This window comes from Moschus berezovskii, chromosome 22 (genome assembly GCF_049115385.1).
Source record: "Moschus berezovskii isolate FMDL1 chromosome 22, NW_MosBer_1.0, whole genome shotgun sequence".
Taxonomy (NCBI): Eukaryota; Metazoa; Chordata; class Mammalia; order Artiodactyla; family Moschidae; genus Moschus; species Moschus berezovskii.
This window is the reverse complement of record NC_142481.1, coordinates 37112223-37127339: the sequence shown is the minus strand read 5'-3', so window position 1 is coordinate 37127339 and position 15117 is coordinate 37112223. Positions and strand designations below refer to the sequence as shown.

General features: G+C 38.1%; 1 protein-coding gene and 1 non-coding gene across 7 annotated transcripts in view; both read right to left on the bottom strand.

Moving 5' to 3' along the window:
* Positions 1-15117, bottom strand: part of CNOT1 (CCR4-NOT transcription complex subunit 1) — an 83587-nt gene that overhangs the window by 8934 nt on the left and 59536 nt on the right. For 3 of the 6 annotated variants that reach the window (XM_055412630.2, XM_055412632.2, XM_055412631.2), the window contains exons 25-41: positions 13777-13956; positions 12212-12328; positions 11779-11889; positions 11367-11444; positions 11011-11188; positions 10110-10240; positions 9194-9490; positions 8362-8502; positions 8164-8268; positions 7459-7578; positions 5959-6150; positions 5286-5428; positions 4824-4932; positions 4558-4727; positions 3658-3910; positions 1494-1742; positions 176-339 (exon numbers count right to left, since the gene is read on the bottom strand). In XM_055412630.2, the coding sequence (XP_055268605.1) occupies positions 176-339; positions 1494-1742; positions 3658-3910; positions 4558-4727; positions 4824-4932; positions 5286-5428; positions 5959-6150; positions 7459-7578; positions 8164-8268; positions 8362-8502; positions 9194-9490; positions 10110-10240; positions 11011-11188; positions 11367-11444; positions 11779-11889; positions 12212-12328; positions 13777-13956 (2738 nt within the window). The remainder of the gene's footprint in view (positions 1-175; positions 340-1493; positions 1743-3657; positions 3911-4557; positions 4728-4823; positions 4933-5285; positions 5429-5958; positions 6151-7458; positions 7579-8163; positions 8269-8361; positions 8503-9193; positions 9491-10109; positions 10241-11010; positions 11189-11366; positions 11445-11778; positions 11890-12211; positions 12329-13776; positions 13957-15117) is intronic. The other 3 variants (XM_055412633.2, XM_055412635.2, XM_055412634.2) reach the window with 1 other exon arrangement.
* Positions 13121-13259, bottom strand: LOC129547376 (small nucleolar RNA SNORA46). The gene has a single exon (XR_008684053.1). It is a non-coding gene; the product is annotated as a small nucleolar RNA SNORA46 (small nucleolar RNA).

Sequence of the window (15117 nt, the reverse complement as noted above, 5' to 3'; positions counted from 1 at the left end):
AACCTTAGTCAGAAGCACAGTCCAACTTAAAGTTTAAAAAAAAAAAAAGACTATAAGTAGACAACATGCAAGTTGCATTGTGAATCAACATGCTTCTAAACCCACAGAGTTCTTCTCAAATTTTATGACACTAAAACAGCAATCCTTAACAGTATTATTTTCAATAATAACTCACCAGAAAGCTGTAAGTGTCTGGAAATTAATGGTTTCCAACACATGCTCAGGTGCATTGAGTTCCAAGAGCAGCATGATAAAAATTCGATGGTAGGGAAGTTGCTGAAATTCACTTTGCCGAACATCATGATCCTGTAGGAGAACTCCCACTACTATACCCAGGACCTACAGAGCACACAGATTAGACAGCATGTAAATCATGAAGACAGTTCATTTACCACTCTCTAGTCATGCTTCATACCTTTCATTCTTACGCTTCACATGGAAGTAAATATAAAATTATATACTAGAAGCCAAAGGGACCACACTCTGGTTTGATTTGCCCTGTAGTTTTGTATGTTTTCTCTGAATTTCCATAACCATGGGCCAGACATGTACACTCTCCACAAATTTTTCTAAAGCTCTAGAAGTCAGCAAGTCATCATATTTTATCCTGTTTACACAACCAACCTAATTTTTCTGGTCTGACATAAAGCTTACAGGAGGCAAATGATGTATACTTTCTCTTGGCATTTAGGAGATGGGAGGTCAGATATGCTGTTAGGTTGCAGAAACGTTGCAGAACTATCCTGCACTCCACTTGATTTCACCACTGAAGAGCAGGGGACATGAAACCCATTTGTAACTATCTAAGATCAAAGTCTAAGTTCATTTTTGCACTATCTTACACTGGAAAAGACTCTGATGCTGGGAGGGATTGTGGGCAGGAGAAGGGGATGACAGAGAATGAGATGGCTGGATGGCATCACCAACTCGATGGACATGAGTTTGAGTGAACTCCGGGAGTTGGTGATGGACAGGGAGGCCTGGCGTGCTGTGATTCATGGGGTCGCAAAGAGTCGGACACGACTGAGCGTCTGAACTAAACTGAACATTCAAATTTACCAGGAATTCCACTGCAGAAATCAAAAGAAAAACTCTGTTCCTTTTCAGAAAATCAAAGACAACTGCAATGTCACTCATGGTATCTGAGTTGTCAATCTTATGTTATCAATGGAGGTGTCTGCCATCCCATTCATAGTAACTCTGTACATGAGGGCAAATCTTATACTACCTAAGTATCTTCTAATGTAGTCATTACCAAACAGTAACACACTGAAAATACCTTATACATTTTTGTTTTGAGCGAGGGTGTCTTTCAGTTAAGGCACCATACTCCTCTTCTAAAATTCGGTGATTATGTTTACTTATTATCTATGAATTTAATTTCTGGACAGAAAGGGGGATACTACAAAATGTTTTGTGGGCCCTGTATGGTTGAGGACCACTGATGCAGACTTCAAGCATGCAAAAGTCTAAGGCAAGAAAGGATTTCAGACCTTATTCAGCAGATTAATCTTTGTGACAGTGTTGGTGGCCTCCCCTGAGTGCTTTACTAGCAGTGCAATGAGTCGGACAAAGGCATCCAGGTTGTGATAGCACTTGGCTCGGATCATGGTGGGATTAGCAGCAGGATTGTGCTGCTGCTCTGCCTGAGCACGGTAACTGATTTCAACACACATTTCAGTACACAGACGAAAGAACCTTGTTATGAGGTCATCAGTCTTCAGGATTCCTTGCTGGTGCATCTACCAAGGGAACAAAAACATTAGAAGGCAGGATGAGATAACACACTTGAATAAACGTGTAATTTTCATGTTTTCATGTTAAGAAGTATTCTCTCATTTAATCCTATTGTCACATTTCTAACCGTTACTTTGTAAAACAGTAGAACAAAATTCCATCAATTTTGATGGAAAATGAGAAAGATAATAACAGGGCAATTTTAAACAAGCAGTCCATAGCCAATAATTTCAAAAGTTAACTATGCAAATTAAACCACTTTTTTAGTAACCCATTAAGTCATATTAAGACATTCTGGTCAATGTGTATTTCCCCCAAGTAAGAGATTAAGTTACATATACTTTACTTCCTCACAAAATTTAAGATAATTTCTTCCATCTGACTTAACCAAAAACAACAAAATTTTTGAAACTCCAACTAGTCGTACTAGGAAAATCAAATAATAATTTATATAATAAGTAGGTACCAAATTAAAATGCTCAGATCATACCCAGCTATTTTAATGTAAATTAAGATAAAGTGAAAAGGGTAAGTTTATTTAAAAGAAAGGATATGGAAGTTAAGCAGAGAAGTTATTTGGCTAGTACAAAAGAAGAAAAAGAAGACAGTGTAAAAAACATTAAGGCTGCAGAGGGAGGTCAGTGCTTACTAAGCAATGAAACCAAGCCCAGAATGAAAACTTGTTTTAAAAAGTTTCCAAGATAATAGTCAAGTTAACTGCCCCTTGATAAGTAATTAACACAGCTGAACTGACATTAATAATACCCTAGGCAAAACAGATGGCCTGCAAAGGGACTTCTGTACAATGAAATCTGAAAAACTAAGTAGGGAGAAGAAATGAGGACAGACTGCTATGATCAAGAGGGAGCATAAGAGGAAAAAGGAATTCTCAAAAAGATTCAAAAGCACAGAAAAATATAATACATTATCTTTTTCAAATGAAGAGAAGAAACAAGAGCAAATAAGCCAAGAGGGAGAGCCGAGACAGGTGCCACATCCATACCCATGAAATATCAATGATCACAAAAACCAATTGATTTGAAATTCCTCCATCCAAATTGGAAATCATGCTCTAAGTATGCAGTAGCAGCTTTTCAATAGGGTATGTTTGATAATTCCTTGGATTCTTTTAAGGGAGAAACTTACTTATTATGATGGAACTAAAAAAAAAAAAAATCAATCATCTTGAAAAGTAAATCCAATTCCTAACAACTTCTAAAATTCAAACCAGCTCTTCCATATTCATTTGTCATTCAAATGAAAGATAATTTGTATCTTTCTTTGGTGGCACACTTAAGCTTTGGTCTCAGTTTGAAGAAATACATGGTCAAAATGCAGAAATAAGCTATTTTAGGAGATAGCTAAGCTAATTAATTTACAAAGATAGAAAGCACTACCACTTAAATACTTAAGTTTTTCTGTTATATTTTCAATTTTCTATTTTTTTGTTTTTGGCTGTGTCTCGCAGCTTGCGGGATCTCAGTTCCCCAGCCAGGGACTGAACTCGAGTCACCAAAGTGAAAGCACCAAATCCTAACCACGAGACCAACAGAGGACTCCTTATTTTACTTTTAAATATGGGCTGTTACAGAACTTTACTTAGCCCATAATCTCATCACTGCTGATAATCAAGCTGGTAAAATTACTATATACATCTGGTAATTTTATTATTCATTATCTGGTCCACTGTATTCTGTAGCTGTGACAACTGAAATTAGATAAAAAGTACTAAAGGGGATAGGAAATGCTGACTTTACTGCTTAGTGACCAATGATGAGAAAATAAACAGTATCAATTTAACTGAGTAATGATGAAGACATTTTTGGTTTACATGAGTATGGAGGTAACTGACCACAGGTACATAATACTGAGCTTTAATAATGGAGGCATCACACCCTACTTATGTTGAATAAAAAGCACCTTTCTTTCCAAAAGCTCTACCTGTCCAACAAACGCAGAGAAAGCTTTGGTACTGTCACGACCAGCTGCTGCTGAATGGTAGAGATTCACCCATTCCCTCAGAAGATACTCTGCCTTCTCCCTCAGGCCTGGAGGATCATCATACTCTGAGGCTTGAGAGATCCCAGAATGCATCATAAAGTTAGGGCCTCCATGAGCACGATCAATCATTGCTTCATAGTTGGATCGCACTACTTCCATCAGTTGGGGCAATCTAGTACAATAAATCCAGAATGAAAATCAGTCCACTCATGGTTGTGATTTCAAAGACATACAGTTGGAAATTTGCTTATTTAATAGAAACCACAAGAGTGATGATCATTTACCATTCCCATAATTAAACAAAACTATCCTCGGTTTTCTTTGTATCTGTTTACCCATGAGGACAAAATGTGCAAATGACTGACTTCAGTTAAGTCACTTCTTGACCAAAAAACGCCCAATGAAATAGAGCTGATGTCCGTGGTCAAAAAATTATTCACTGCATGCCCACTATGTGCCATGCTTTGTGTTACTTATCTTAATTCTCAACAGCTATTCAAGATATTATTTCCATTTTGTATAAGAAACAAGCTTAGGGAGGATAAGTCAACTTGTCTAAAATCAGATTTTAAGCAGCAGAGCCAGGCCTTCAACAGAGGACTGACACCAAACCTAGTGCTGTATGTACTGGTGTGCAGCAAGAGGGCTTGGCAGCAGTTAGTTAAGCTTTCATATTTCAAGGGACAATATTAGGCCTCACCAAAGCTTACCATATCTTGTAGGTAAAGTTGTTATGTAACAGGTAACGTTAGTAAGTCTACACACTCATTTCTAAAACTGTGGAATGCACACAACAACCCCAAAACATTTCCTTCTCACCCTTCAGGAGCATTGCCTCTGGAGTGAGCATTTATCCTCATGAGGGTTTCAATGGTGTGGAACAGATCTGCCTCAGTAACATGGGCAACACTCCTTTCATCCACCAGCAGTATTTTTACCAATTGCATAGCAAATGCCACAGCCATGTAGTTTAAACCATTCTCCATTGACTGGCAACACAGAAAGCACAATGTAAGAAAGACAGCACTGACAGCAAACACACTTCCCAACTATCAGTCTCTTTTCCTGTTTAATTCTTTCCATACCTGAGCGAGGTGAAGATCATACTGTTGCATATTGACCAAATGATTGCGAATTAGCAACTCCACTGCCTCCACATTATATTTGTATTCATCCCGACACTCAATTAGGCACCTAGGAAAGTCAGTATTCCTTTATTCATAAAGGCTCACCCATACTGTGGATCAGGTGAAATAAAGGCCCTGAATTCATTCAATGTTAACTTATTCCAAATTAAGGATGCCTTGAGTACCAACTGAAAATCAGTTTATCAGTTTCCAAGATTTAAAATAACCAGTAACTAAGGAGAACAGATAACCCAGTGTTAAAAGTTTTGCTAAGTCTCAAAAACAGAGCATTCTATTTAAGACATATAATTCTCACTACTTAAAATTAGAAATTCTATATGTTTGAACTTTATAAACAGGGCCATGTGGTGTGTGAGAAGGCAGCTGAATAAATATTACTCTTCTAAGACAGGGACTGACCTTGTGATCTGTTTGTTACACCATGGAGACCCATATGCCCGGCCATCTTGAAGAGCTTTCAAGACCAAGAGGTGGCACTCTCTGTAGCGAAGAAGGAGGTCAGCATCAGCACCACTGGTGGCATCCAGTAAGCCCTCTACAGCCTAATGAAGGAAAAAAGCATTCATTCAGATTCATGGAAAATACAATACTCAGCCCAATAATCAAAGTCAATAACCAAACCTTGGTACAAAGTACAATGTATCTTCTAAGGCCTCAGTAAAGAATCTCTCCCCACATACCAAAACCCTTTCCACTTGCCTCACACACACCCTCTCCCAGTTCCTTCCAGTTTATACTTATTACATTCCTCACTTGTCAGAAAAGGCTTCACTGTCCCAGCAGAGTCAAAACCCATGTGGCCCCACTCTGCCCCCGAGCAGTACTTAGATCAACTGTCCCTCAAAACTTAAGGGAATATCTTTTAAAGTTTCTTAAATAATCATAATTCCTGAAAATCTTACCTTTATAGGGGAAAAAAGAAAGACTTCCCACTTTAAAATTTGGAACTATTTGTAACACTCTACTCCGGAGAAAATCACCTGCTTACTACAGAACAGAACCTGCTTTATATTAGTTTTTAAAAATCTTAACCATTAGCGTCTTCTAAAACAAACAGATTAAGAACACTAACCTTCTGGAGCAATCCAAGAGCAGCAATGGCATCTCGAGAGTTCCGTGATAATACTACAACCTCCAGAAGACTTCTGAGGGCCTGAGCTTGGGGGTTCATGGCCAAAGTTGGCGGGATAGCGTGAAGATGCTGCTCCAGTTCTGTAATACACTTATCATAAATCTGAGCTACATCATCTGTTGCCCAAGCTTGCTGTTTTGGAGGAGGAAACAACCAAAGGGGGGGGAGGGTTGCAGAATTAAAAGACTTTTCACTGGCACAAGCAGCAATTTAAAATTGGGTATGTTTACTACCCTTAATTTCTTTTTCATCAAAAACATGGAAGGGCTCTTTCATTTCCCTTCCTGAACTATTTCGTCTTGATGCTATTAGGTGGGGCAGTGCAAAATAAGCACTGGGGTTTTACTTGATAGTGGATAGCTTTGCAAACATCAACACAAACAAGCAATCAAAGAGGGCATGATAAACAATGAGACAGGTTGAGGGCAGCACCCCTTGTATCATCTAATAATCTCTTTGCAGCCTATGAAAGTAAGTGATTCAAACCATGGAAAATATAGTATTCAGTGCAACTGTTAAAACTCAGTAAGAGAATAAGAACACAGCATCATTTCTGTGATATTCCTATCAAACATGTACTACCTGAATCTACTCATGAGAACGTATTGTACAAACATGAATTAGGTCATTCCATTAAACCATCGGCCTGTAATCAAAGTGTTAAGGCCATGGAAGATGAGAAAAGGAGCTAGGCTAGATTGTTGACTTGGGGGCAAAATTTTAAAGATGTCAACTAAATGAAATGTGATTCCCTTTTAGGGTGTGGAGTGGGGGAACGCAGCTTGTGAGACCTTAGTTCCCTGACAGGAAACCAAACCCGGGCCCCTGCAGTGACAGTGAGGAGTCCTATCCTATCCACTGGACCACGAGGGAATTCTCTGAAGTGTGTGATTCTGATTTAGATTCTTTTACTATAAAAAGACCGTATTAGGACACTTTGTAAAACTTGAATGAGGTCTAAGGATTAGATGATATTAATGTATCAGTGTTAACTCCGATTTTAATGGTTTTACTATGGTCACACAGAATGTCTTTGTAGGAAACACAGACTAAAGGATACAAGAGTGACTGGGACATCAAGGTCAGCACCTATGTTCAAATGGTTCAGAAGAAAATGTTTCCCCCTCACATTTTCAACTTTTATAACATTTCAAACTTTTAGAAAATCTTTTTACAAAGAACAGGGCAAACCATGAGGTCACCAAGTAAATTCCTTTAGTTATGCCAAACATGAAGGTTAAATCAATCTCATGGATTAAAAAAAATTCCCGAATGCCATGCTGATGTGATACAAAGGGTAGCTACACTCCACAATGCAATAGCTGTGGGTAATTTTTTTTCCTTGTAACTTTAGCTCCTGGGAATAAGTGACAGATTAACTGACAGAAACATTCAAATTAAATTGTAAATTCCTCAATTTAATCCAAGACAAGTACTTACCTTCATGGGCTGGGCTAAAAATCCTGTGGGCTGACTTAAATCATTTGTAGGCAAGAAGCCAGGCACATTGCGTGCAAACTCTTCATAAACAGCCAGCTGCTTTGGATCCACACCACCAACCTTGGAATAAGAAAACCTGTTTTAACAGGATCCTCTTCACAATCAAGGGAAACCTTTTTATCAAAGTGGAAATTTTGCATGGGAGTAAGCACCAGGGTTTTGAAAAGGGACACAGGAGTCTTTACAACATTTAACACATGACTGAATAGATGCACGTGTGCACACACAGTTCAGTGTTTCCTATTTTCCCTGAGACCTGTAAGAGTCACCCTCATTTATAAAGACTTTTTCCACTGGCAAATGCCTCAAGTAGGACCATGTGGCCAGTGCAATTCTCCAATGGAGCTGTAAAAATGGTAAGATTTCTCAACATTGTCTTCTCACCAACAAGCAACTAGCAATAAAAACTCAAGTATTAGAAGGGAAGACCAAGCTCAGAAATAAAAACTAAAAGGCATATGAACTTTTAATAGCAGCACTTCAACAACAGGGGGAGGGGATACATCTAAGCTATTTCTGTGTCTTCCCCAAAGGCAGCCTTTAAGAGAAATAACATGCTTTCTCAGAAACAGAATTTAAACCCTATCCTAGTCCTCAGAGAGAAAACAAAGACAGGGCAGGGAGAGACACAGCCCCAAGTCTCACTTTCAGCCTGATCTGCTCTGGCATCCGCTCAGCTTGGTATGTTAACACAACAGGATCACAATACCTTCGCCCTTCTTGCCTAGCATGTTTTCTCAGCTCAAATTCCTGCAAACAAAAAAAAATCACTGAGGTTCTTGTTATGAGGCACTTTCTTAAATGGAAAAACAAATACTTAAAAGGCAAATGCTAAACACTTACAGTTGCTAATCTCTTGTCCATCTCAGGGCCTGCTTTTTCTACTGCAGTCTTCTGAATAAAACAGCAAGCTAATTCACAATTGTCCTGAGCCAATTGAGCAGCTGCCTGATCCATCATTTCCCTTTGTTGTGGGCTTGCAGTCTATTGGGAGGAGAAGAGACAGAAAAAAATTTAAAGTTTCTTGTGGGTAGACAAAACAGATAAATGGCATAATAGAAAATGCAGTGTTTGGGCAAATTAATTTTAGAAGTTCCAACTCTAGTTATGACTTAATAGCTGTGACCATGAAGTAATCTAACAATCATCTTCATCTATAAGATGATACACTACTCAACTGAAACATCTTACCAGGTTGTTATGAAGATGGTGAACACTATGAAAGCAATAAAGCAGTAAACAAAGATATTATTAACCACAACATCTCAGACCCCATATGAGTAACTGAGTTATCTGAAGAGACTATGTGCTTACGCATGCGTGCAAGCATGCATAGTCACTTTAAACTGTTTTTTACTGTCCTATTCCAAAGTGCTTTAAATCTAAATTCTTCATGGTAAACAGAATCAAGACAGTTAACTTAGGCAGTTTTCAAAAAATCCTTCTTTAAACCAGTAAGTATCTGGAGTATCTACTATTTGCCAAATACTACTGAGGATAAAATAAAAATAAAATAAACACGACCTCATAGAATTGACAAATCTAAGAGGAAGACATCAAACACATATGGTGACTGTTAGAGTACATGGAATGCTCACTGCTACAAGCAAAGAAGAATGAGCTTTTTCAGATAAGCAGTAATGAATTTTATACTACAAGAAAATAGTAAACTTACACGAAGGGCTGAGGCAAAACTGTTTTTCAGGTTGGTTGATATGCTCATGAGTAAAGGTTCCCTGCAAGTAATCATGGCCATTCCAGCTGTCAAGTTCCGCATCATGTGATGAGCGGCTATTCGCATTCGAGATTCCTCAGAATCCAGGGCAAAATCTTTCCTGACTATTTGCTCACAAGTAGTCATGGCAATCTTAATTGATCGATCCACCACAGGATGGACCAGCTCCTGGACGGCCCGTTCAATTGCTTGGCGCACACACTGCTTCAGCTGTGGATGGGCCTGAAACAAGGGGATCTAGGGAGGAAAAAAGAAGTCAACAACTTGTTTAAATAAAACAACCAAATTTCTATCAGTAATCACACCCTTGTCTTTGAATTACTTCCAAGTTAACCATGAACTACCAATTTCTACTTTAAATAATGAAAAGCTCAGAAAACAGAAGCTGGGCTCCAGAGAGGGCACAAGTAGTCACTATATCTTGTGATACATGATTACACATCAAGTTTAATGGGCAAACTGTCCATTACTAGATGCTTAAAGATACTACCCTGGTTAGTCAAAATTTGTGGCTTGAGTACTCCTAAAGAAACTAACTTCTTTAGTAGCATGGGGAAATGTAAAAATAATCAAGATAATAGAAAAAAAAAAGGCTTTCTGCAAAAACTATTTTTTTTCAAAATAGCAAGCATTAAAAAAAAATTACACTGAAATCTTTTGCTTTACTTCAAAGACTATTTATGGGTATTTACTGAATTTTTAAGAAACTTAAAAAATATTCATGATGAACTTTACTACACATAGAAATTCCTACTCTCTGCAACAAAAGCCTGCAACTTAGGAATACAGATAAGGAAGTAGAAAAGGGAAGGGAAAATAACCACTTGACCTCGTCGCAAAGTAACAGTTTACTTACTGTTGGGTTTAGAGTAATGTGTGGTGCCAGGCCTGCGAGGGAATAGACATTGATGTCATGGTAACTGTACTGTGGCTGTGGTGGAACGGTGGCGGTACAGGTGGTGCTGGTAGCTGGTGTTGTAGAAGTTGCTAAATGCAGAGAAAAAATAAAAGCTAATGAAAGAAGCACACTTCCTGACTTTCCTATAAAATTAGCAGGGCATCATGTGGTCTTAATCTAACTAAACTGACTGAATGGGGGTGGGGAGGGGTGGCAGAGGTCACATTTTTCCCATCCTGAATTATCACAATTTGAACAAAGCATGTAAACTCGGTCGCTGGCCGTGCACCTGGGCACAGGAATGAACTGAGGGGTCCTGCCACATTAGCTGGCCCAAACCTTGTCGCATTATTCTATATATAATCTATATCAATTTTTAACCTATTCTGTTTCCTAGTTTTACCTGAGGATTCTTGAGGGCTGAGAAAAAAGAAAAGCTGGTTTATTCTAACCACACCTCCTAAAGCTCCCAGTCCTCTTAAAGCAGATTAAATAACCCACTCCCCTAACGGGTTGAGCCGATCTGGCCATCCCCAGATTTGAGGAATAAGACAGGTCTTCATGTCAGTGCACTTCTTTCTCTAAGACCTCAAACAATGTAAAAGCCTGGCTGAGGAGGAATATGAGGAACAACTGATTAATGATATTATAGTTACGAATACCACAGACAGAATTACCAGACAGATACACAAGACAATGCCTAGACATTACTAACATTTCCTTAAAAATTTAGAAGGCTCACCGAAAGTACACAAAATTGCAACCCCACATTACATAGAAAATTACAATTTGCTATATGCATGCGAATGTACCACTGCAGCGAACTTATGATAAGTAGAGGGCTCATTATCACACTTACTTGTGGTTGTGATAGGAGGGAGCTCCTCTGGCTGCTTGACGTCTTTCTTTGGAGCAGAGAGTTGCTCATCTAAGTTCTTCAGGCGATCTTTATCCTTTAGGAGGTTTCCAGGTTTTAGCTCATTGATGTCTAATGCAAGATTCTTACAGAGGACCTCAATTTCAAACTTCAAGTTTAACTGTGTAATTCCAATATTCAATGAGAATATTAAAAATGAATATTCAGCTTCATAATAATAGACAGTATTCTCACCCATTTGCCATAGTGCTCCCCACACTAAATACCCTCTTTTTTCTGTAAATTTTAATAATGTAAAGGAAGACAGTGTTCCTAAGGATAAAGAGCAACAAACTTACCTTTAAGTCATGTTCCTGATGTAGCTCAGCTAATACATTCATAATAGCCATTGTCCAGGGATTGGGTGGCCTAAAAACCTGAAGAAAACCATTATGTTAAGCTTGCCCCAAACTCACTCTTTAATATGTATTATCTAAAACAGTTAAGCACTCACACCCATGTGGCCATAATAAAATCCCTAGCCTTCCCACAAATCATATTCAGAAAAACACCAAAACCCAAAGCCACCCATTAAAGTGAGTCCTGTATACTACTAGGTCTCTCAGTTTGGAAATCCCAAGCTTCCCTGAGGAAAACTATGATCTAGCTCTATGTTGCTAAGAATTGAGGCTCTTGATCTTGTGCCAAAACAAACGAACTCTCATTAGATGACTCAAATCAGTCATCAATAAAATATTAAACTTTACTCACCACACTACGAATGCTAGATTCCAAGACTTTGGCAACAAAGGGCACTACGTACAGCAACTCTTGCTGCCCTTTAACATAAGCCTCTAGCAGCAACGACTTTACATCCAAGTCCTAGGAAACAAACACAGTGTTTAATGCTGGGAATATATAGAAAATTCCTTATTCAATATTCCCAATTATACTCTGCCAAACTCATCCCCAAAATTGGAATCAGTAATTGACCCTCGCCTTATGAAAAGCCAGGGCTAACAATCATACCTTTTGTTTATCTTGCTAAACACTGTGAGGCCATGAGCATGAAATTAGGGATTCAAAACATGGGCCAACTCACAGACACCCCGTCAAAACAGCCCCAAATAATGTCAAGATTTTTAGATAGAAAATGCTGTATGAACATTCTCAAGTTTTACATGAGCCTTTGGTTAAAACTCACAGTGTGTAAGATGGGTTTATTTTTAGCTAGTGTAATCATTCCTAGCCAATGCCCCAAGTTCTTCAGCAAAGACCGATCGGAGAAATTGGCTGCAGCTTTATCAGAGGTCAGGAGTACCTGAAACAACGTAGGGTTAAGGTATGAAAATAAGCTTATAAAAAAATTCTCAACTAAATGTTAAGAATTCCATGATTCTACACTAAAAACAAGCCATCAATACTGAGAACATGCCCCCAAGGTAGATCCTGTCCACGTATCACTGCAGTATTTTGTTATGTTCAGTGACATTTTTACCTTCAAATGTCTTTACATTTAAAAAAAAAAGGTTAAAAAATTTACAGAACTAAATTTTACAAAAGGTAAAAAATATAATACGTCATGTTGACGTGAATTAACACCACGTATCATGCATGGTCCCACAGCAAAGTATTTTAAAACTGAAAATTTTAGCTGAGTTTGAAGCAGCTGCTGCTGCTGCTGCTAAGTCACTTCAGTCTATTTTGAAGAGCTAAATTCAATTCAAATGAAGACTACAGCTATGTTTTTAAGTCCTTCCCAGACAGCAGGCATACTAAGGAGTATAAGACTGCAGTGCTCTGCTGTGATCTTTAGCATTATCTTTGGAAACAACTACGATAACTTTCTGGAATACACCGTAATATTGCTTACACACTTCAAGAAGACCTAATCAATTTCATCAATTCTCTACTTTTAACTTTCTTAAGGGAGACAGAACCAACACTCCAGTGTCTTGCATACACTTATACATTCATTTCCTACATAATACCTTTTATGGCTATTAGTTTATTTTATACTTTTGTTTAAAAGAAAGAATCTTTTGATCCAAATTATGTGGAGATTTTCATATCCCAACAATCCCTGCTATCAAATGACAAAGGCTGAATTTAGTTATGTTCCTTAACTCCATACAGCAACAGCAGAATGGCACAAAGTCAGCTGTGCAACAGAAAGGAGCCAGGAATTTTTTTGCACTACAGCGTAACCAAGAATAGGGAAAATTCCTATTCACAGGTTTAAATATAGTGCTGGTTCCTAAGCCAATATCCCAAGTTATTCAGCCAAGAATGTTTTCAGCTATATCCTGGTTCACACTGTTTTCTTTAAAAATCATTCTTCCTAAGAAAAATACTTAACATTTTCTAGAACAAGCATTAGCCCATTAGGAAATGTTTGACCTTAAAAGAAACTTCTGAGAATCCTAAACAGCTATTTTACAACATTCAAGAATCTTGAGATATCTGGCATTTATAATATAAATGAAGGTATGGTATAAAATGATGAAAACGAGTATGTCTGTAAGACTAAATTCTTCATGAAAATTTAGTTCTGTAATTGAAACAATGACTAAAGCAACTTGCATAAATATTGTAACAAATACAACATACAGGAGAATACAATACCCCCCAATTCCACCTGTGCAATCAAATATTTCCAAACTAAAAACAGTAATAAAAAGAAATACAAAGGTTTGACAGAAAACAAAATTCTGTACGGCAATTATCCTTCAATTAAAAAATAAATTAAAAAAATATAAGAACACTTACTTTGATGTTTCTATAGGTCTCATTCAGAACCATCTTATTAAATTCAGGATTCTTCAGCGTGTCAAGGAAGTTAGAATACAGGCTGTGAAAGTTTGGCTCAATACTGACTCTCTTCATAACCAGGTATTGTGAAACCCAAGGCATAAATTCTTCCTTCACAGTTTCCTTTAGTTCTTCAACCTAGCCAACCATTACAACACGGGAAGTATTCAATTAAAAGATGATAAAATACAGTTTTATGTTTTGTTTCTGTGAACACGACTACAGTGTATGGCTCCTTGCAAAATCAGATGCTAAAGCAACATGTTCCGTTCTGTCGCTCAGTCGTGTCCGACTCTTTGCGACCCCGTGGACTGTAGCCTACCAGGCTTCTCCGTCCATGGGATTCTCCAGGCAAGAATACTGGAGTGGGTTACCGTTTCCTTCTCCAGGGGATCTTCCAGACCCAGGGATCGAACCCGGCTCTCCCGCATTGGAGGCAGACGCTTTAACCTCTGAGCCACCAGGGAAGCAACATGTTACATCTCCCCAATTTTACACAGATGCTATCAAGTACAGTACATTCAAATCCATGTAAGTACAGAGTCAATCATCTCTTAGGCTGGATAATTAGAACTGGAACATCTATGGCCACTTTAAGCTTTAAAATTACACAATATGTAGTCCCTCATCCCCATTTTACTCTCCATTTGAACTAAAGAAGATAAATTACTAATTTACAACCTGTTATTAACAAGCCTGATGCCAGAACTATGTTTTTCTACATTTCTATCTCTAGGAATTATTTGTAAAGTTTGAAACTCTTCTTCCAAAAAGCATGCAAAATGCTTCAAAAATTGCCCCCAATCAGTTATGGTGAGATTCTCAAAGACAGTACTTGCATTATAAATTACATCTCAAAACCCATTTGTTTAGGCTAATTAGTATTGACGAAAACAGACATTTCCAAGTATTATCTTAGCACATAATCTTATAAGGCAAGGATCAATTCTTTTCACAAGCTGTTAATGATTTCTGGGAGGACGTGAATTGTGACTAGAAATACAAATGAAATTCCCATCATCATGAAAGCATTTTCAAGTTTACTTCAAAAAGCCTGCAACTCACTGCAAAACAACACTATTTGGGACCTCCCTGGAAGTTCAGTGGTTAAGAGGCTGCGCTTCCACTGCAGGGAGTGTGAGTTTGGTTTGATCCCTGGTTAGGGAACTAAGATCCCACATGCCATGCCATGTGGCCAAAATAAATAAGTAAAATCAGTGCTATTTAACATCTACAGAATCCACAACCACTAGTTGTAAATCCAAGTTCCCTTCACTTTGATTCTATTATCTCCACCTT